At 32.3% G+C, this 22,931-nt stretch overlaps 2 protein-coding genes across 4 annotated transcripts; one reads left to right on the forward strand and one right to left on the reverse strand.

Annotated features, from left to right (window-relative positions):
* The first annotated feature begins 9,687 nt into the window (after positions 1-9,687).
* Positions 9,688-16,152, forward strand: LOC100526847 (putative DNA-directed RNA polymerase III subunit). 2 transcript variants are annotated; one of them, NM_001251815.3, is made up of 5 exons: positions 9,688-9,847; positions 11,162-11,228; positions 11,335-11,452; positions 11,529-11,681; positions 15,728-16,050. In NM_001251815.3, exons 2-5 carry the CDS (start codon positions 11,221-11,223, stop codon positions 15,932-15,934), a joined length of 486 nt encoding a protein of 161 aa, NP_001238744.2. In that variant the 5' UTR covers positions 9,688-9,847; positions 11,162-11,220; the 3' UTR covers positions 15,935-16,050. The 2 variants fall into 2 exon arrangements, with proteins under 2 accessions (NP_001238744.2, XP_025980061.1); XM_026124276.2 differs by lacking the exon at positions 9,688-9,847 and adding an exon at positions 10,702-10,725 and having other exon boundaries at positions 15,728-16,152.
* LOC100806813 (probable calcium-binding protein CML27) lies at positions 15,503-17,709 on the reverse strand. Of its 2 annotated transcripts, none has more exons than NM_001354884.1 (2): positions 17,047-17,709; positions 15,503-15,862 (listed from the first exon to the last, which is right to left on the reverse strand). In NM_001354884.1, the coding sequence occupies exon 1, from the start codon at positions 17,486-17,488 to the stop codon at positions 17,075-17,077; it is 414 nt and encodes a 137-aa protein (NP_001341813.1). In that variant the 5' UTR covers positions 17,489-17,709; the 3' UTR covers positions 15,503-15,862; positions 17,047-17,074. The 2 variants fall into 2 exon arrangements, with proteins under 2 accessions (NP_001341813.1, NP_001341812.1); NM_001354883.1 differs by having other exon boundaries at positions 17,043-17,709.
* Between the last annotated feature and the right edge of the window lie 5,222 nt (positions 17,710-22,931).

A 22,931-nucleotide genomic window follows, 5' to 3' on the forward strand; every position in this document is an offset into this window, starting at 1 on the left:
TACCCTAATAATTAATGTATTTTATTAAATAAATAAAAACGAAACAATTGCGAAGTAAGTATTTAAAGTAGTTTTAATTTAAGCAGTAAAAAACATATAAAAAACGAGGTCAAAAGTCATTTGAACTTTGACAATACTTGCAGTGAGTGCTGAAGCACCTTCCAAGTAACAAGCATGTCAAGTTGAGATGGAACACCATTCCGGACACAAATTTGGCGTGCGAGACATATTTGTCGATTTTTGAAGGAAATAAATTGGTTGGACCAATAAATGAACTTGTCTGCCTCTGCCTACATTATTATCTTATAAAAGACTTAATATATTTTGTTTCAATAAAAAATTGTTCAGTTTGTGGTGGCTATCATGAAAATAATGGACTGGCAGAGATGTAGATGTAAGGAGCATATTTTCTCGGTGGTTGAATTGGGACACTATTATGTCAGCTTATGAGTATTAAACAAATTCCTAAAATGATTTACAAAAGTAAGAGCAATTTCATCCTGGGAGGAAGTGTTATGTCCATCCTAAAGTGTCTGTTGCGCTTAATTAAAACATGAAAGAATTTGGAGCATTTATCAGCCTGCAGGAGATATTTGTTTTTTATGAGCTGAACAAATTTAATAGACTCCGTTTTTCTAAGTATAATGGTCTGCCCTCTAGTGCAGTTTGCCAGAGCAAGAAGGGAAGGATCCTGAGGATTCTACCCTCTATTATGTATTTATGTATTTCATGCACTTCTACGACTCTTACACTAAACTTTCACACGCCCTCTGTCAAGTTTGATTCTAATTAATAAAATTTAATTTCTTTGTCAAAAACATTATTTCAGCTCTATTGCTAGACATATTTTATTTTTAAAAATTATACTTGAAAAACATAAAATAAAAAATTCACAATTATCCCAAACGGTCCTAAAGAATGTGAGCTATGCTTTTGCTATTTTCTACTCCCTATTTTTAATTAATTGAAGTTAAAAGTTATATATATATATATATATATATATATAGAGAGAGAGAGAGAGAGAGAGATTAAAAAACAGTTTTTTAAGGGATTACAAAAAGTTGAAATCTAGTAATTTTAACTCTCCCAGTTCTAACATAACTTGAATCATATTAGATTTACCAAAATATTAATTAAACCCAAATGAAAAAAGCTTTCTTTTTCAAATTTTATGTAGTTTTATTTTGAAGAGTTGATTGATATGATTAGCACTCGTAAGTGATCAAGTTCGAATGTAAAGTTGGTGCCATCCACAAAAACCAGGCCAAATAATTCTGCATATCATGTCGTTCGATCAGTGAAATGTTTTATTCTAGGTTAGCTTAGTACCCATCTCGGACCAAATTGTCTTTAGTGGGTCCTTGGATTGAAGTAGAGTCTTTCTAAATTAAAAATTTTCTCACACAGAACAAGGATTCCACAATGCAAGCATTCTTTAAAATTGCCAAGAGTAGGCACGACATGCGGAAAAAGAAAGTTCATTTGTTCTACAGACTCAAATACAATGACTGATTTATTTTCTGCTTTTGTATTCAAACACATTTCTTCAATAATCTTGAAAAACTATTATCCATTGAATTAATGTGGTTTTGTTGGTATATATTGTAATTGGGTTTCTATGCACATATAACACTTTGCTGTTGGGCCGTTAGCCTATTATGGATGCAGGGGTTTTGCTTTGTCACCAGCCCAACTGCTGATACACCCAACAAATTAATGTTCTTCATCTATTTTTAAAAGCATTTTCCTTTTGTTTTTCCCCCGCTGCAATACTTGTGTCTCTCTTCTCCCTTTATTTGCATTTGTTCTTCATCACGCCGACGCCGCCACCATTCATGCTGCCTTCGCGCCACCAATGACCACCACCGTAGTTGTGTTGTCATTGTCTCGTCGTCGTAAGTGCCCTTGTCATTCTTTTTTGTTGGATTTTATGCTCATTCACGGTTGGGGAGGATTGGAAATCCGTATAAGACATATGGATTGACAACCAGTATGCCTTGTACGGATTGGTAATCCCTATAAAGCATACGGATTACCTATCCGTATGCTTATACAGATTAGTAAAATGTATAAGACATGCGAATTGGCAATTCATATGCTTTATAAGGATTACCAATCTGTATATTTATTTTTTCAATTTGAGATAAAAAAATTATTTTATAATTATTTTAAAATTTTAAATAAATTAATATTTTTGTTTAATTTTTTTGTAATATATAAATATTGTTGTAAATTTTTTGTGTAATTTTATTTAATTAATTATATTTATTTTTTTAAGTTAAATTTTATTAAGAACTTAAGTAATTTGTTTATTTTAAAACAAATATTATTGTGATTTAATTATTTTTAAAAAGTATTAGTAAATTACAATTTGTTATACTTGATATTTTAAATAGTGTTTTATAAATTTGTAAGTGTTTTATAAATTTATTAGTATATATTTGACAATTTAGTTAGTTTAACAAGAAAATGTAAATTTTTAAATTACAAATTTTATAATTTGTAAATTTCAATTTTTATATAAATATATATATATATATATATATATATATATATATATGATTATTGATATAGTCGTATATATTATTACAGTCATAGTATTAAATATCTATATAAATAGTGTTTGGAAGTATAAAATTAAAATATTTTCATTAGTAAAAAAAATTTAAAGTTATTGTTATAGTAATTTGTTGAAAAATGAAATAGTGATTTGTTAGAAATAAAAACCAAAATTGTAGTTATATTTGGGTCATTAATTTAACTTTACTAGAATTAGTGTTGTGTAATCTATATATTTGAACAAAAATCTATATGCATTTATGAATATATTAAAGTAATAAAAAAAAGTTATTAAAAAATAATACAAATTTTATTTATAAATTATTAAATAATAATTGATTGAAGTATTCTTTGAACGCTTACATAAATTGTTTTGACTGTTTTAATGCGCAGATTATAGTTAGAACCAGAGGTTTGGGTTGGGCTATAGGCAGAATTATAGGAAGAACCCAAGGGAGAGAAGTCACTGGTGATGCAGATGAAGTCCCCTAACGGTGAAGGCTCACAACATTTGCACGTAGGCAATGGGAAGCTAGAGCTGATGCTGAGGATGTTCAGCATGTGGATCATGCAGATGACGAGGTTTATGAACAGCTTGAAGAAGCAGCTGTTGATGATGTAGTTACTGATGTCGAGGGTTTTTCAGGCGAACCCCATGATACATCAGTTTTGATGGACTATGTTTATCATGTGGCAACGGAAGTTTGGAATGGAGAGGTATTTATATTTTTAAATAAAAATATTTTTGTAACTATTTGTTATTATTGCTTAAATGAGTTAAATTATGATTTTTAGGAATGTCCTGAGCTGAAGTTATCCTCCCATGGAAAGAAGGTTGAGAAATTTGGCAGACCTACTCAAGAGATCGAAGGCTTAGTGGTTGCCACTGGATTAAGTCCTTTAATCGCATGTTTGCTGAACACGGGTGATTAAGGACTTATGTTTGCTTTCATGGAAAGGCGGTATAAGGAAACTTGTAGTTTCCATATGCTAGAAGGAGATGTGATTATTACCTTGGATGATGTGGCATCGTTGTTGCATCTGCCTATTACAGGCATGTTCCATACCTTTGAGCCTCTTCATGTGGACGATGTCATGTTTCTCTTAGTCGAATTGCTTGAAGTCAGTGCTAAAGAGGCAAGAGCTGAGACAGTACAATGCCATGGGGCATATGTGCGACTATCCTAGCAATGAGACGTATATCAGAGAAAATGAAACGCAATACAGTGGACTGTAGCAGCTCGAGCGTATTTGTTGCATCTGCTTGGTAGCACACTTTTTGCTAACAAGAGTGCCATACATGTGCATGTGGTATTCTTGGACACATGTCGTGACCTGATGCAGAGTGAAAGCTATGCATGAGGAGCTGCTGCACTGGTGCATATGTATGAAAATTTGAATGATGCGTCAAAAAGTACGACCCGACAACTTGCAAGATAATTTGATTTTTTTAAAAAAATTTAATTTGGATTGATTACTTTTTTTTGACAATCGTGTTGAATTTATTTGTTTTTAAAATATGTGCATTGTTGGATCTATGAGCACTTTTCGACTGTTGGTTCTGCTATTGCTACTGAGGATTATGATGAGAGGAAATCACGTGTCTGTCGTTGGAAGTCTAGGAAGGCATTACCAGTATCGACGTACCGTAAGTGTTTGGATAGATTGACATTTGATGTTGTGTGCTAGATTCTGTATGGGGAGCACCGTGCATTCAAAGAGTTTGAGGTTATCTCTTTATTTTCCGGTCATATCAGATGGGGTCCATCTATTGTCATACATTGATCGGAGAAGGTAATACGACAATTTGGGTATGTGCAGATCATTCCTCCACATCCTGCTCCTCTTTCTCTATGTATAGTAGACATTGATGATAGATGGATTCAGTTTTTTGAATACATTGCACCAATGGGTCAGATATGTGTAGCGCTTGGACAGTGTTCACCAGACTACATGGAGTGGTTCTACATGATATCTCATCCCTTCATGAATCCGATACAGCTTGGGGATCCTCCTAGACATCTACCCGCGCAGCACCATGACACATTTGTTGAACCAGATGTTGCCCAACACCTAGTGGTGGCAGCGACTATGGATGAAACAACAAAAGATGCACATGCCGATGTAGACCATCCTTGACATGTAGTGGTAAACAAAATTATCAATTGTGACTGTTACTCAATTTATGTAAACATGCATTAACCCTAAATATTTTTATGGTTTTTTTATAATTTCTTAGGAGGCTTGCCAAGCAATAGCTGAAAGGTTGGAAAGGTTGCTCAACCTAAGGATAGTGACTGAGGGAACAAAAGCATACACTGTCACCGAAGAATGTCTACGCTCGATATAGACGTAGGCGACATATGAAAGATGCATGAAGACTTTTGCGATTATTTAGGTTTCATATGATTTATGTATCAGATATGAGAATACAATGTTTATTATTTAATGTTATTTGATAAGTTATTTAAATAATTTGGTTTACGTTGTATTTGAATTTAAAAGTAATCACCAAATTACATTATTATGTTAAACCTTTAGTAACCCTAATTAGGCAAACCAACCCAATTACACTAATTAGTTACGCCACAGTAAACCTTGATCAATGGATTGACTTTGTGATAAACACACAAAGACATACTCCCAATAAATACCATCTGAAAATTTAGTGAAACACACGTATATTATGGTATTACATGACAACCACTTAAGTAACTAAATCTTCAATCTTCACCTAAATCAATAAATTTTATTTTCAACCTTGACAAATTTTTATATTGTTGCATTCTACTAATTATGGTGTGGGCTACTGCTTTTCTTGATGATGACAATGTATAGACCATAACAACACTAGTGGCGGTAACGAACAATGTTCTCTTAAGAATACCTATTACATAAGGACATACATGTTCAAAATATCATAACATATTTTATACAAAAATTACACAACACATGGTGATCATGCATTTACCTGAACAAAATAATTTTCATACACATGACCAATACATATGACGCGATACACAGAAGAATTTGTTGGTGGTTGACTTCAAAGAAAAAAAAATGTCATGATTTGTTGGAGTAAAAGAGAAACAAGGATTATATTATACCTTGATGCAATGAAATATCCCATGTCAGTTATATTCATCCACTTGTCCCTGGTAACCTACATGTAACAGTAAACAAATTGAATTTATTTAAAGCAAATCAAATCGAACAAAATGTACCATTAAAGTTATATACCATGGATAATCCATCAACAAGGACAACTTTAATTCCTTAAATTTGTCTATGCCACCAACTAGGTTGATATACTTATCAGACCATTTTGTAAGTTCTTTATGCAAATGGTTGTGCATCAATGACCATGAATCTTCACCCATACCTAATAAGGCAGCAATTGCACGATATCCACAATTACCATCAGTTTTGACATCAACAATGTTTACAATGAAATCATGAATGCATGGATGAAATTGATCCAACATCGGCATGCTCCTTCTTTGAATTAGTTGCTCAGATGATGATGCACTACGCTTCTGTACAAAATGTAATGCATCAACATACTTCCAGTAAGACAGATCACGCTTTGTTGATCTTTGTTGTTTGGTCATCAGTTTCTTCTGAGCACCTTTTGTTTTCATCTTTTCTGGAGGAGCACACATAGAGTTTAGATTAGGGTAAACAATTTCTCAAAGTTTATTCTTCAAAGTAACTTTGCCATAAACATCATGCTCTTCAAATCGTTTGGATATGGTTTACATCTCTTCGGTTATGCTCACTTGGGGCTCAGATAACCCTTGGTCTGAAAAACTTAGCCTTCGCCAAAACATATGGATTGTCTCAAGTGGTATGGTACCTAGAACATATTTAGATAGCTCACATGCACATCAAAGACCGTGAGTAGTTCTCATCACACATCCACAACGAGAAAGGTTTTTGCCAGCATAATGTACACGCTCAAACTCAGCAACAATCTGATTAAAAGCATACCTTGATACCATACCAAGTAGTCTCTTGTATAAGGTAACCTTAAAAACATGTGCAACCACATGTGTACTTGTCTTAAAAGATGCCTTAATTTCAGTGTGTTGCAGCATGATCATGTTGTTCATGGCTTCCTAAACACTACATAGGTCTCCAAGGCTATTTTGTAGTAGTCTCTTAAAGGCTCAATGAGCAGACTCAACCCTGCAAATGAAATACGCAAGTAGGTAAAGAAACATAATTTTTTTAATCCATTTAACTGTAAACCATGACAACAACAAAAATTTAGAATCTTCGTACATGTTAGTTGTTGTGTTTCTCAAGTGCATCACCTTATTCGTCCAGGCTTTAACAAATCTTTCTTGGTGAGGAATTAACCATGTTTGGTTGACATAGTCAACAAACATTGGCCATGGTGAGTAAGTAATTTCAAACTTTATAAGGCACTCATCAAACTGTTGCTCAGAAGGATAATCCACCAAACACCCCTAGGCTTCCATGACATAATCCCATGCTTTTTTTTACCAACCAGGGTTTTACACTTTGCCTTCACATTCTTATCAATGTGAAACCGATACAACAAATTGGTAGCCTCAGGAAATACAGATTTACTGCATTCATCAATGTTAGATCTCAATCAGTAACAATAACTCCAAGGAGTGCATCATGTTTGAGGAAAAGACCTCGAAACCGTTGTAGAGCCCAAACAACATTATTCAGACGCTCTCCCTCCAAATAGGCAAAAGCAATAGAGAATATCTAACGACAACTTGTACCTGTTTGTTTTGTAGGTATCATCTATCAAAAATACCAAATTACATACATTTGTTAATTTGACTGCATCAAGATGACTACAAAATATGTCACATACAACATCTTCATCCTTTAATCTATGCCAATGAATATATTGATCCCATTCAAGAAGCTTCATTAGTTGTTGCATTTCAGTATTGTTGCCTCTTATGGAAGAACGGTAAACATTTCTTGCATTGTATATTTTCTTGATAGTTGTATAACTACTGTCATTGTGCCTTCAATTTAGAAGGATATTTTTTGGATTCACCATTGACTTTGTCATATCAGCAACAATGATCTTCATATCCTTAGTCAGTCGACCAACATATGGATGTCCTACTAAAGACTTCGCCAATTCATGATTGTGACTTCCACAAATTAAATTCACCATCCATCCTTCGCCTCCCACAACTAGTTTTGCACGCAGCTTAAATGGACATCCATATTTTCTACTGTCAGTACATGTTCTTACTAGATCCTTCTTCTTGGCCCTATACTGATCACTCCTTTCACAACTAATTAAAACAAATGAGGTCATTCCTCTAATACCATTATTTGTGTCTGACCTCATAATCACTGCCACAAATCTAATTTCATAAGCAATGGATCGAGCCAAATACAGAACATCATCATGGGTAACAAGCACTTATAATGTAATCCATACAAGTTTAGTCTTCAACGAATATTCATTTGATTACTTTAATAACAATAAATCATATTAATACTTGAGAAATATTGAACGTATCAGAACAATCAACATGTTCTTCATTCACACCACCTTCGTCTTCATTTTGGCTATTCATATAAACTTCTTCAGACATTACACTATCATACATCCACTTATCTTCGTCCATCTTAACAAAATATTCAAAAATTTCAATGACAAACAAAAAATCCCTAACCACACCATAATTATACTATCATATAATTTTCTCATTTTTTACTACATTTATTAATATAATACATTAAATTAAATTAAAAATGAAAAAAATTTATGTATAAATTTTTTAACCCTAAATATCACTTTCTTACTATACAAACTATAACTATCAAATGAATATTCTAATTATATCTATTTAAAATTTTTAATTATCAATTCTAATTTTTTTCTAATTAAACAATTAAATAACTTTTAAAAAAATAACATAAATTTAAAACAAAATTATGAATTAATAATCTGTATGATTCATACGGATTATCAATCTGTAAGTTATATTAAATTTATGAATTTTCAATCTGTAAATTTAGTTTAACTCATGGATTACCAATTCGTTAGTATTACGCAAAAAAAAAATGGCCACCTTACCTCAACCGTTAAAGACCAAATCAGCCATTGTCACAATCACCATTTATCAACGAATCATCGTAAAACAATATAATTCGACCAAAAAGGACATAAGAATGAACAACAAACTCTCACAAATAACTTCTCACAGAATAAACGATGACGAAGGAAAAAATTAAAACAAGCTCAGACAAAAATGAAAAAGAAAAGTGTTACTTATAACACAAGGATATAATGAGTATTTTTAAAATTTTGCTAGATGTATCAACAAATCGGCTAGTGTCTGAAGCAAAACCTTGTATGCAGCGTAGGACACACCCACTCTTTATATATATATATATATATAAATGTTCTACCTCTCTCCGTACGTCTCTGTTCCCTTCCCCATCAAGGTTTTTGGTCTGTATTTTGGTAAGAACTTGCTAAGGTATACAACAAAAAAACCTGTTTTTGTTGTTAAGCCTAAATTATATTTTATATATTTGAAATAAATATTTATTATAAAATTTAATTATAATGTAATTTATATACTAAAAATATCTATTTATTATAAATTTTATTTATATAAAAATAACCATTTATATCGTCCGTAAGCTAAAATATAACTTATAACTTATTTACAAAATTGATAAGTGGTCCATCTATTTCTGACTAGGGTGACAAATTAATTTATTTATCCATCATTTTTTCATAAGTAAATTCATCCATTCTATTTATGATAAAAAAATGGATTGGATTCAATTCATCTATTTAATTTTATGTATGGTTAATTATTCATCTACTATTTTCAAAATTCAATGAATAATCTCATTTTTTTTAATCAATGAATAATCTCATTAATACTTATTAATCCGTCCACTATTTTTTAAATGAAAAAAATTCCAATTTTTTTCATATTTAATTCTTTACTAAATTTATTTTTAAAAATTGTTTAATTTTTTTATTTCTTCAATAATCCAATTTAAAATCAAAAACCAAAATTAAGTTTTAAAATTTATAGAAAATACCCTTAAAAAACACGAAAAAACAGGGTTATGAAAATTGAAATTCCTATCTTCCTTCCTGGTTCCTACCCTGATAAAAATTGAAAATTGAAATAGTGACTTTACCTTTCTCTCTGCTACGTCGTTCACCGCGAGTTCACGGCCGCACTATTTCCTTCAGCAGCCTTTCTCTCCGGCACCGTTGTTCACCACGACCTAGTCTGACAAGCTTTTCTCTCTGGTACGTTTAGCGTTTTGCTTTTTGTTTTTTTCTTCTTCTCCCTGTTTGTTTGTTTTTTCTTTCAAAACCAGCAACGTTGTCACAGTTAAATTAGTTCCTTTCTCAGTTTATCTCTTGATATCATTGACAGCACCGTGTTTTATTCATTCAGTTATATCACTGACTCTGCTTGTGAAACTTCAAAAGTGTTATTTTTATTTTTATTGTTTGTAGATATACTGTTTAACAAAATGCCTGCATGTGAAAACTTGAAATGCATTATTTTGATTTTGATTTTTATTTTTTGGTGCCAAAGATTTGTAATAGCAGAAGAGAAAGCTATAGTTCTTCGATTAGTTACTGTTGAGTGGCATAAAAATAATAAAAAAATTCCTTTCTACATGGTGGGTTCTATTATATCTTGTTGTGAAAAATTGATTTGGAAGATGTACTGAAATCAGAATAAGATCCTGTTCTAGGAGTCACAGGTGGACTGAACTCCAGTCTTACATATTCAGTTTGTGTTTATGATTCTATCCTATGGTTTAAAAACTCATGTTCCATATGTCTACTTTCATGTCTTGTGGAGCTATGAACTTCTCCCTATATGAAACTATTCTGCTAGTGTTGCTCTGAGTTTTAGAGAGTGTCACGATTCCATCCTTGCATGGACAGTGAAAAACCAAGAGATTAGAGAATGGTCCCTGCATATTATTATTCTTGTTTGATTGAGGAAAATTGGGTAAACTTGGTCTGAATTCCTACTTGAAATGGAATATTGTTGTTAAATCTTTAGGTATTAATGGGGATTTGGGAATCCTTGGAAAGGTCTCTAACAAAATTCTAACTTGGTGAAGAGTATGTGCCGTGATGCAATATTGCTAAACCGCCTTCTGAAGGTATTGACTAGGAACTTAAGTAAGATAAATTCTCAAATTTACCATGAGTATCATAATGGAAAATTTGAAGTTAAAAGCAAATAAGAATTTCAATTTGAATATCGTTTTACAGCTTGGTGAATTGTATGTGATGCGTGTTGCCTCTTCAAAATGATGACCTTGTGTTGTGTTGTAGATCTGTAGCACTGTGACAGTTTCTGTCTTCTCTATTTTATTCTTGTTTAGTTGCTCAAATTATATGCACTGCTCTAATATTTGAACATTGCTATTTTTCTTCATAGGGTAAAACATACCCAACTCATTTTTTTTGCTTCTGATGTCCACCCCAACCCAATTTTGTGTGTTTAAGCTGTATTAGCAGTGTGATTTGTTGTATTTTGTGAAAACTGGAAATTTAATTCTGTAATTGTCTGTTTCTGTATTGGCTTTATTGCAGAAGCAAAGGAGACACTCTCTTGTGTTGTTACTGCCTTTTCTCTCACTGTTGTGTTACAAATGAAAATGTATGTTTCCAGCCTTTTTGTTTGTTTTCAAAATTAATACACTAATTTCAATTGAACCTTCTCTTTTATATTGGGATATGATTGATGTTTAATACCTTTGTCGCAGCTTAGAGGGCAATGCTGGTGCACTCACAAATTTTGAGGTCCTTGATTTCTTACGAGCTAAAGGAGCTTCAAAGGATCCAACAAGAGTTATTGCCAAAGTATCACAGTCTGAATACAAGGTTGGATTTTCTTTTTCTAATAAATGGCAATACTTGTAAGCTTTATTGGTAGATGAATGTGCTGTATATCTAACAGGTTTATGATTATTTGGTTGACACTGCTGCCTCTGTTCAAACAAGAGAGAGCATCAATGAGTTCTTGAGAAGTGTTAAACAGCATGACCTGGCAAAAGCTGAGGTTCTGAACATATTAAACATTGGGCCAGCTGCCGAAGTTGAATTATACCCAGTAAGTATCAAAATTTTGATTTTCCCATTTATTTTACACCCAAGCATAGTTAGAAGTTATTAGCTCTGCAATATTTTAGCTGCAACCACATTGTCTGCAACATGTTTTCTGTTATTTGCCTTTAGCTTTGAAGTACAAGTTGAAAGGGGCAGTGCTTTTATTAATTTTGTTCACAAATAATACATTCTCTAATTCTTCTATTATAGGGGAACAATTGTCCCTTAAATTAGGAAACAAGGAAACTGTGAGGAAATAAAAGAAACAAAGTAAAATATCACATATTTTGATCCCCTAAGATGTTTTTATTATTTACAACAGGTTTTAAGCTGTGTTGTAAACTTGTCAACACCAACATAAAAAGCAACATATAAGCTACAAAAGAATTACTTTGTTCTGATATATAAATATAATATAGTACTACTCTTGTCTCAAATATAAGAAAAAAGTACATTTTTCTTGGTCTCAAATATAAGAAAATTTCAACTAACTTTATCTCATTTAATGCTACTATCTCTAAAATACCCTTCATTTAATTGAGGTTTTAGTTCCAATGACTCCTTTTTATTCCTTATACCAAGTTGCAATGAAAGGTAAGTTGGAAAAAACTTTAATTTTTAATTGAGATTTTTTTTTTGCTCAGCCAAGTTATAATATATCATTAATGAGTACCAGAGGTACTAAAAAATACAGGTTTTAAAAGACCTTTCATAGCTAGTTCACTGACAAGCAATGATTACACAAGCTGAAAGATCCCATAGCAAGGTAAATGAACAGGAATGTAGACTATATTCCTATATTCGTGTCCTAAGAAAACCAATTTTGAGATTTGAAGACCACTGATTGAAATGAAGAGTGAAATTCTTTTCTAAGCATTTGAGCCATGTCCATAGAAGAAACACCACATCGTCCATTAGTTTATTAGCGTTGAAAGTGGCATTGGAGAAAATGATGTTGTTTCTGTGCTTCCAAATAGTATAAGTCAGAGCTAACCACCACCATTGCCATCTGTTCGTCTACAATCCTTCATACACTCCATGAATATGCTGTATAAAATGCTGTCTCGGATGATATGGGAAGGCCCCCACCAGATTCACCCAAGACACCGCTTCCCACCATAAAGGGCTAACTTTACTGCAATGAAAGAATAAGTGACTTGCACTCTCATCCGCTGATCTGCAAAGAGGACACAAATACTCCTGCAACTTAACCCGTTTCCTTTTCAAATTGTCTCTGGTTGGCAATTTGTCTTTGATTAACCTCCACGCAAACATAGCCACTTTCGATGGTACCCTGAGCTTCCATAAATCCTTGAACCCTCCATCCTGCCCTTCACCTGATATGGCTTCTCTAATTACCTTATAAGCACTCCTAGCAGAATAATTGCCACTTGGCTCTGCTGTCCAGATCCACTGATCGTATAAATCCAGCCTAGTTCTGAACCCTTCAACTTCTTGAAGGAAAGCGACCGCCATGTCTATCTCACTATCAAACAATGGTCTTCTCCACTGAAATTGCCACTCCCACCCTTCTTCATTGAAAGATCCTAATTGCTGAATGAATTGGTGTTGCTGAGCCGATGTGGTGTATAATCTTGGATATTTCTCTAACAATTGAGTATCTCCACCTATCCACTTATCCTCCCAGAATTTGAACTTGTCCCCACACCCGACCTTCCTCAAAGTTGACCTATTCAACTGCTGTCCCTGATGTGAATGATGATTTATCGTCTTCAGGTCCCTCCACCATAAGGATTCGATACTAGTCCTCGAAGCTCCATCTAGACTCCGCCACCCTCCATACTTTGATTCAAGAACTCTTGTCCAAGTCTCCCCTTGATTCTGAAACAGGTCCCATTTCCACTTTTCCAACAATGATATATTGAACGAAGTGATATCCTTGACTCCTAGTCCTCCTTGTACCTTTGGCAAACATACCGTTTCCCACCGGATCCAAGGAATCTTGTTTTGATCAGATGTCCCACCTCATAAAAAATTCCTCTGTAGTCTGACTGGCTTGTCGGCCACCTATCTGGGGACCCTGAAAAATGAGAAAAAATAAATCGGAATGGATGTTAGCACTAAATTTATGAGAGTCACTCTCCCCCCAAAAGACAAATGTCTTTGTTTCCATCTCGCTAATTTTCTCTCGCATTTAGTGATTATAGGGTCCCAAGTCTGACATCTTCTGGGATTGGCACCAATAGGGATGCCAAGATATGTGAAAGGAAAAGACATCAATCTACAATTGAGATAATTGGATGCACCATAAGTCCACTGATCCGACACACCAAAGGTCCCGCAGCTACTTTTAGCAAAATTTATCTTTAGCCCAGATGCAAGCTCAAAAGCACGCAATATTGCTCTGATTGCTCTGATTGCTCTTACATTTTCCATAGTTGCCTCTCCCAAAAATATAGTGTCATCTGCCTGCTGGAGTATGCTAACTTCAACCTTCTTTGTGCCCACTAAGAAACCCCTATAGAGCCCTCTGTCAATAGCCTTTGACATTAGACCGCTCAATCCTTCAGCAATCCTTCTCGCATTTAATTGAGATTTAACTTTCTTGGTAACATAGTACCTGCATTATTAATTACTTTTAATGTGTAAAAAAAAAGAAAAAAGTAGTTAGTTGGGTCAAACCCCAGCCAGTTTCTAACCAGAAAGATGAATTTCCAGCTGCCAACTGAGGGCCAAATCCTGCATGAAGCTCTCCCATAGCTTTAAGAATACTTCTCTATACATAAGAAGCTCCATGCTTGGGTGTGGCAGTCAAAATAGTACAATTAGCTAAATATTTAGCTGATAGGTTATAAGATTCAATTTTGAATGAATCAGCCGTTATATTTGTTATCAATTCCGGAATTGCTTTTCTAGGGAATCTTGTGATGATATCTCATTTGGAAGAGACAATTAGACTAAACTTTAACTTTCTTTGGTCCCAACTTGTATATAGACCTGTTAGTGAATTAGAGGGTGAAGTGGTGAACTATAGAGCAATGGATTCAAATCTTGGAAACAGACTCTCCAGCCTCCACTTGCGAGGTTAAAGCTGCATATATATATAAGGGAGCCTTCATGCACTAGGTTGCCTTTGATTCGAATACATGTGAGGATGGGCTAATCATGATGGACCAAATCTACAAGAAGATCCAATCTTTGAAGTATTTGAATTTCTTTAATTGTGCTACCTTTGTGAATTTATACTTACCACAAGCTTTGTTCATTTAAGGTAATAAGGGGCAACTAAAACTTAACTATGAATCAATTTTCGAAGGATAATTCATTCTCCCTCACTATTAATTACTTTGCCTCGTGGTGCATCATCTCACCCATGCTCTGAACCAGCACTTAAAAACGCCCAAGGTTTTAGCGTTGACCACTGGGATTTGGGGTTAATGACTTTTGTTGACCCTGTCTGTAATTTATCAGCAAATAATGATGGTGCAACTTTTGTTAGAAAATGAGTTTTTCATGAGTTTAGCTCAACCCTACAAAATCGGCTTGTAAGGTGAGGATTACTTTCCACTTATATAGTTTATCTCGACACTATTTTTATTCGATGTGGGACTTCAACATGCTCCATCACCACAACTTTTATCCAATTAATCTTGGTATCTTACAGCCCTTACAGATTGCCATTCTTCCGGAGCAATATGACTATTATCTATCTACATATTTGCCTTCTTCAGTGACTATGTTGATGATTGTATTTTTGTCAAAGTTGCTTTTTGATATGACAATTCCTGATTAATGGTGTTTGTTTTGGAATTGTCTATGGAGTAGGGAGGTTGGGTTCATCAGGTTTGCAAGTCTGCTATGTTTGACTGTTCATTAAGAAATAGCAATGCGTGAATTATTAACCCAAGAAATTAGTGTGCTGTGTTTTGTTTGATAAGAAATTTCTGCTAAGAGTCTTGTTATGTATTTCTCCCATTTTAGTAAGACTTTGATCTAGGAGACTACTAATATGCTTTTAAATATTTTGTCTATTTCAATAGCTACTACCCTTACGAAACTGTAATCAGTTTGTTCACTTTCATTACACAGATCTTAGAGGAATCTGATGAGCGTTTTGGAGATGAAGGTGTAACTGAAATAGTAGAGCTGGTGAAGAAAACATTGCCACTGCCTCTCAATATGAAGAAGGAAGAAATCACCAAGGGTGACGAAGAAACCGCAACACTGAAAAATGAAAAAGGTAATAAGATTCGTCAAGACCAAAACGAAGATGGAGAAGAAATGGACACAAGTTAAAACCCTAGTTGTCACCACAACATTATATGAGTAGTGCCAGAGGTTCTGGAGAAGATAGTTCATAGCTGTGTAATTTTTTTTAATTTTGAGTCAATACAAAAAAGAGTTTGATACAAGCCTACGATCTGGCAAATCCTACGGTTGGGCTATTTCCACACATTACTTTCCTTTTATTTATAAATTTAATTAGAATGTACTTATAAATATTTTCACACTAATTCAATTATTGTTGATCATGTATAATTTATTTTCTTTTATAATAATTATTTCAAAATTCATATCTAGAATAAAATTACTATATTAAAATGAAATTCTTTCTTTATTTCTTTGGCACATATTACTAGGGATGGGTAAGTTATATGAGATTTTTTTAGTTTAATTATTAGTATTAAATTTAAGTCTTAAACATATTACTTTTAAATATTTAAAAGAAAAGTTTTGTTGTGAATAATAGTTGTACTACCTAACTTGTCAACGAATAAGATTATTTATTGTATAATAAATTTTGTCTTAGAAATACTACGATGTTTGTTGTGTTTCTAATTAACTAGACTCTCGATGAGAGTTAATCTTTGTTAGTCTCATTATAAAAATTATTAAAAGAGTTCTAAATAAATGTGTAGACCGTGACAATTTTGTTTTAGCCTACAATTTAATGAAAAATTAATTTTTTAATTATATAACTTATTATTAAATTAATCATTAAATATTATATTTTAATAATAAAATAATCTCATAAAAAATTAATTACATAACATAATTATTATACCTTTTATATATTCAGAAACTAAATTAAAATTTCCTTCTTTCAAAAGATTAAATTGCCATGTCTTTAATACATATTAAGATACTAAAATGATGATTTATTCATATTAAAAATGTTTTTTTTAATTATGAGTTAAATTTATCTGTAGTTAAATTAAATAGTGGAATCTTAACGTTAACGTGATAAGAAATGATTTTTTCTTTCCCATTGATTAAGATGTACTTGAACACTACATTCTACTCACCCACACATATAATTAAAATGAAACTACAATATTTTTTTGTTACCAGAATTATCGTAAAATGTGGTGTCATTCATCATTCACTTAAATAAATGACTCACTTACTGAAAGAGAGTGCTACTACCACCACCACCTACGAGCGAGTCATCATCTTCTTAAACTCTTCAAAATTGACGTTGCCGTCACCGTCGGCATCCACGTTTCCGATCATCCTCCGGCAGTCGCTGAGGGAGCACTTCTCCCCCAACCTCCGCATCACGGAGTGCAGCTCCTTCGCCGAGATCAGCCCGTTCTTGTCCAGATCGTACAGCTCGAACGCCTCCCGGAGCTCCCTCCCGTCGCCGCCGCCGCAATGGAACTCGCCGAACTCCTTCAGGTCAATGTAGCCGTCGCCGTTCCGATCAAGCTCCGCCATCATGCGCTTCACCTCCTCCGACGTCGTTTTGGATCCCAGCGCCACCATCATCTCCTTCAGCTCGGCGCACGAGATCTTGCCGTCGCCGTTCTTGTCGAACTTGCTGAAGATCTTGCGCACTTCTTCATCCATGGCGATGAAACCGAGAGAAGAGAAAAAACTTGAGTTCAATTCGGTGAGTTCCACTGGTTGCGGTGAGGTATCTCGCGCTTTATAGATAAAGCGCGAGATCGGCGATTGGTTCACGGAAACGCGTTAAGTAGGAAACAAGTTGAGGAGAGGAAGAAAGGTACAGAACAGTTGTGTTAGTGTGTGAGCCAAACGCGGTGTTGTTGAGTGTGGCTGAAGTGGTGAATGTAAGGTAGTTAGTTAATTGAAAGCGAAGGAAGGCTTTTATTAACCACATAATTTGGACGCGTGTCATGTCCTCGTGGAGTGCACGAGAATCAAGATATCATGTCGTGATCGTGTTTAAAAAGGATTCCATTTCTGCTCTACAAAAATCCTTTATGATAATAATTTTATACACACATCTTTTTTCTCTTTATATTTTTTTTATCTGAGTTTATTAGTTTAGTTAGAAATCTCAGTTGAATCTCTATCTTTCTCTCTTCTTTCTTCACTCACTATTTTATTATAAAGAATATTATTATTTAAATAATAAATGTTGATTCAGTTGATAATATTACACAAAAATGTGAATTTAATTTTTGTTATCAATGTAAAAAAAAATTTGGTTAATGATTTATATGTATAAGTACTATAAAAATCCACAATATTGATTGAACTCAATCCATACTGGAAATCCTAAAAATATGATTATCGCAAATATTCTTCAGAATTTTATCTGAATAATGCATAAATAAATTTGTCAAATTTAACAAGCGCTTTCGGATAATTATTAGTAGGACATTAAAAATAGCATAAAAATAGGATATTTTTCAAATAAATATTTAAATGAAATCAAAATAAAATGATTATTCGATTTCAATAATAACCGGACAACAAAACTAACAAAAAAATGTTTTTATTCAGATATAGGTCTAAATAAATTCAAAAATCGAATTAACATTAATTTTAGTTTATATGGACAGATTTGCTAAGGTTCACTTAGCGCGATTTGGTGTTCGTTAGTCTATGTTTCTTAATTATTTAATTTGAAGATTTAAATACATGTTGATTATAAACACTTAAAAAATTCTTTAAAAAATAAACAAAATCAAGCAACGTGGGACATGGATTTTTTCGAAACATCTTCAACAATCAAAACACAACAACATTACTCGTGTCTAAAAATGGTTCCCAAATCGCGATGCTCTTTAATTTTGCCAGTGGAAACAAACCTGTCATCATATTTTGCTTTTTATTTTAGTACGTGTTTCAATTCACATTGAATTATCGATAGTCATGTTGAAAAATAAGCTAAGATAGTTTAGGCAAAAGTTTTATGTTTGGTCTTGGGCATAAGCTGACTTACAAAAGTTTTTTCGTATAATTTTTTTAAAGATGATTTTTAATTTATGTATAAATTAATTTTAACTAATAAAAAAGTAATTTCATTTTTTTCTTCACATTTTTTCTTTTAGAACCTAGAAGTATTTCAGGATAAATTTACTCAAACAAACCCTTAAAGTATAGGATATAACATAAGCTGTCTTCCATTTGCAGTGATTATGCATGCTCACATGGTCACATATTCATAGAAGTGAAGGATATGGTCCACAAGCCAGGATATGTGATAAAAGTGACCGTACTGATGAAATGTTTATTGATTTTGAGCCAAGTAATTAATGGTCTTTCTTTGGCAGATGCACCTGTCTTTATTTTTTATTTTTTTTGTACTGATTAGTTGAAAGGAAGAAAGAAATTTAGCAAAGGAAAGCAAAAGATGAGGGACACCTTTTTTTTTTATTTGCAAAAGAAGAGAAAAATAAATATATTTCTGTGATACACAAATAAAAGATATTCAATTCAAATATTCAAGTTCAAAATAATCTAGTTGTTACTATAGTTGAACAATATCTATAACTATTAATAAAGATAATTACTTCATTTAATATACACATTTTTTATTTTTAAATTATCCTTTAATATATAAAACTGTTTTTATTTCCTTCATGAATTTTTAAGATGTAACTAAAGTTATTTTCCCTAAAAAAAACTGTCGCTATTATTTTTTTAACTACTTAAAAAAAATAAAGATAGAAGCATAAATGTTTCTTTTTCAACTAGTATTTTATAATCCAATTGTTACTATACATATCAAAGTTTTTAAGTACTTTTAATTACTCTTAAATTTTTCAATATTCAAGGCGACTCAACTGAAAAGGAAATGAATTTGGGCTCCCTCCTTATAGTTTAACCAAACAAACTAAATCAACCAAACATTATGTAAGAAGGAAATTGGAGGAACTTTTCTAATGTTTCTTTAGGCATGGCTACATTAGGCGGTTATGGAGCATTCATTGGGAAGTTGTTATAGCAATATATCCATTCCAATTCCCAAGGCTTGTTAAATTTTGACAGGAGCAGGAAGCATCATATTTTAGTGTGCTAAAGCATCTATTGATGACTTTACTTGCAAATTGCCCAAACTTTGCTCATAAGATGGTGCTAGTCTTCAATTTTCATCCTCTAGTTAGGGTTCTTTTTCAGTACCTTCATTTTTTAGATAAGAAGTAAGAACAATATATTTCATAATTCAATTTGCAGTTCTAGGCCATAATATAATGCCTCTGCTTATTTCATAACATACTCTTAGACTGCATGCTGTGGCCTGTGTGGGCTATGTATTGTATTGTTTGTACACTTTCGGAACATAGTAGTGGAAAATGGTATATTAAGTATCCCTAAATTCCATATGATCTAAAATATCATTGGAGTACGTCCAATTCCATCGGATTAGAGTCATTTGCCTATGAGAAAATTTGTAATTTATTGCCTCCAATAGAAGCTGAATCTGATTCATTGCATCAAATTCAATTTTGAAGCCTACGAGAGTTCATGTTTTATCGTAATCCCAACGCTGATATGCTGCTCCAAGAAGTTGCTGAACTTGATTTTGACTTCATAAGAAAGCTAAAACGAAAGCTGCAATGAATGATTTTTTTTATCTGACAAATGTTAATTGTTAACGATTATTAAAAAAACAAAATCTATACCATTGATCCATACAAGTTACCACCAAATCCATGAATTAATTGGTGCAAGATTGTTTTTCATTTTGACTTCATGAATATATACCTATGTTAATACTTGGAGATTTTTGCGGCTACAATGATCATACCTTGTCCGAGTAAGACTATCTCTCTTGCAAAACATATGTAGTATCAACTGAAAAAAGATAAGTTGAATAGATGAGAAATAACTGCTGGGAAAGTTGTTCAATATTCTTTCGCGTACACATTTCACAATTTTCAGTTACTCGATCAAAATCATTCCATTTATAGCTTTATACAATTTACCATAATTTTAACTCTATTTGATTAATCAAGTTATCGTATCAATATTGGTCTATGTCTTTCTATTCTGGCAGGTCAAGATCTTAATGGTTCTATTTGTCTTAGAACATGCAGATCCATAATTCAGCACAAATAGCTGCTGTAAAAGATGCTGGTGTAGTTCCGTCTTATTTATTTTAGAGAAATATAATTTGTATGATAAATTTTACAAAAAGAAAAGAGAAAACAGAAAAAGAAGTATGAAATATAATCAACAATGTGAAAGAAAAATAAAGAAAAAAAATATTATTATGTAATTTGTTATATAAACTATTGTACAGATAACGTAACTATTTTATTTTTGGCCTCTGATGCACATTCAGACATGTTAACAATTAACGACAATTTTTTTGCTGCTTACACTGTGCTCTTACATTCCGAACAGATTAAGAATTGACTTCTTGTACGATAAATGCATGCATCATTCCCCAGCTTATTTAAATAAAATTGATTTTAAATCCCCTCAGAACATCTTTTTATTATGTTTGTTAGGTGCGTGTTTGGATCACTTTTGATTAAATTGATTTTTAATAAAATTTATTTTAAAGTAGTATAATTTATATTTAGATTATTTTATTATAAAATTAAAACTTTATATAAAATATTTTATCGAATGCTAAATGTTTGATTCAACCCATAATCAATTCATAATTAATATTATATCTGATGTAAAATAAAATATGTGAAACTTTATCTAAAATTAATTTTAAACTTAATCAATTTTTCAATATGGAATCAATCACACACTAAAATCCTTTATGTGCGGTTGTTGCAGACTTACATAGACAACTAAAAATTATTAAAACAATATCGGAGAGTTCTTGTTGTTGTTAACTATAACATCAATCCAGAAAGTAAAATCAAAATTTGTGAAACTTTATCTAAGATCAATTTTTTAAACTTAATTAATTTTCTAACATGAAACCAATCACACATTAAAATCCTTTATGTGCAGTTGTTGCAGACTTACATATACAACTAAAAATTATTGAAAACAATAGCGAAGAGTTTTTGTTGTTGCTGTTAACTATAGCATCAATCCAGGTTGTTTTTATTAAATGCTGCTAGTTATATCGTATTCTTGATAATTAATAATTATGTTTTGAAACCTGTGTCATCTATTTCCTTGCAGTACTTCAGTGGTGAAGTCAAGGGTTTAAGGTGGATGCTTTTGACAACACTGGTGCCGGTGTTTTTGTGGCAAGAGAGCATTATCACACATAGCTGTACAATAATTATACCCTTCAATTTGTCGCCTATTGAACTTAAATTATAAAGAAACCTTTTAGGTCATCTACTCCATCATTGACTATTGGAGAATAATTTGCTGCTTCCAACGTCTTTCTATTTAGATCTGGTTTCCAATTTATGGATTCGATTGTTCTCACAGATATTTCTAGGACTACTGTGCTATATGGTAAATTTAATTTATCTTCTCTAATTGCTTAAACTACTAAAAAAATATGTTGATAAAACGAAAACTTAAACAATTATGCGAAAATTGGATGGTTTAAAGAGTTTGTCTTATTTTAATTTTATTATTATTTGTTTTGGATCTAGAATATTAAATCTCTAACATTACATGTAAAATTAATTAAACATAGTATATGAGTTATTATAAATGTTATGATATTATTTTTAACTTTTACGGATAAAATAAAATATCATTAGATAGTTTGTTTGTTCAATGATACTGTTATATATTTCACAAGTATAAATAACGATATCAAATAGTTTATGCAAAATGCAAAATAGCATCAAATTTTATTTCATCATTTCATGATAATATAAATCATAGAAATTCTCAAACCATTTTCGTAACACATGGCTACCAAAGGATCAATAATTTAAATTTCTTGACAAAAACTATTCTTATATAAATACTATTATATTATTTATATATGTGAATCAAAAACTTGCAATTTCAATTTCTTGGCAGATGTCTAAAAGGCAATTACTAAAGCTTCACTTTATCTCGAACGAATGGATAAAATATATATTTTAGGTTAAATTACTCTTTAGGTCTTTTAATTTATTTTTAGTGTTCAATTAGATTCTTTAGGTCTTTTAATTTA

This window comes from Glycine max, chromosome 11 (assembly GCF_000004515.6).
Source record: "Glycine max cultivar Williams 82 chromosome 11, Glycine_max_v4.0, whole genome shotgun sequence".
NCBI lineage: Eukaryota > Viridiplantae > Streptophyta > Magnoliopsida > Fabales > Fabaceae > Glycine > Glycine max.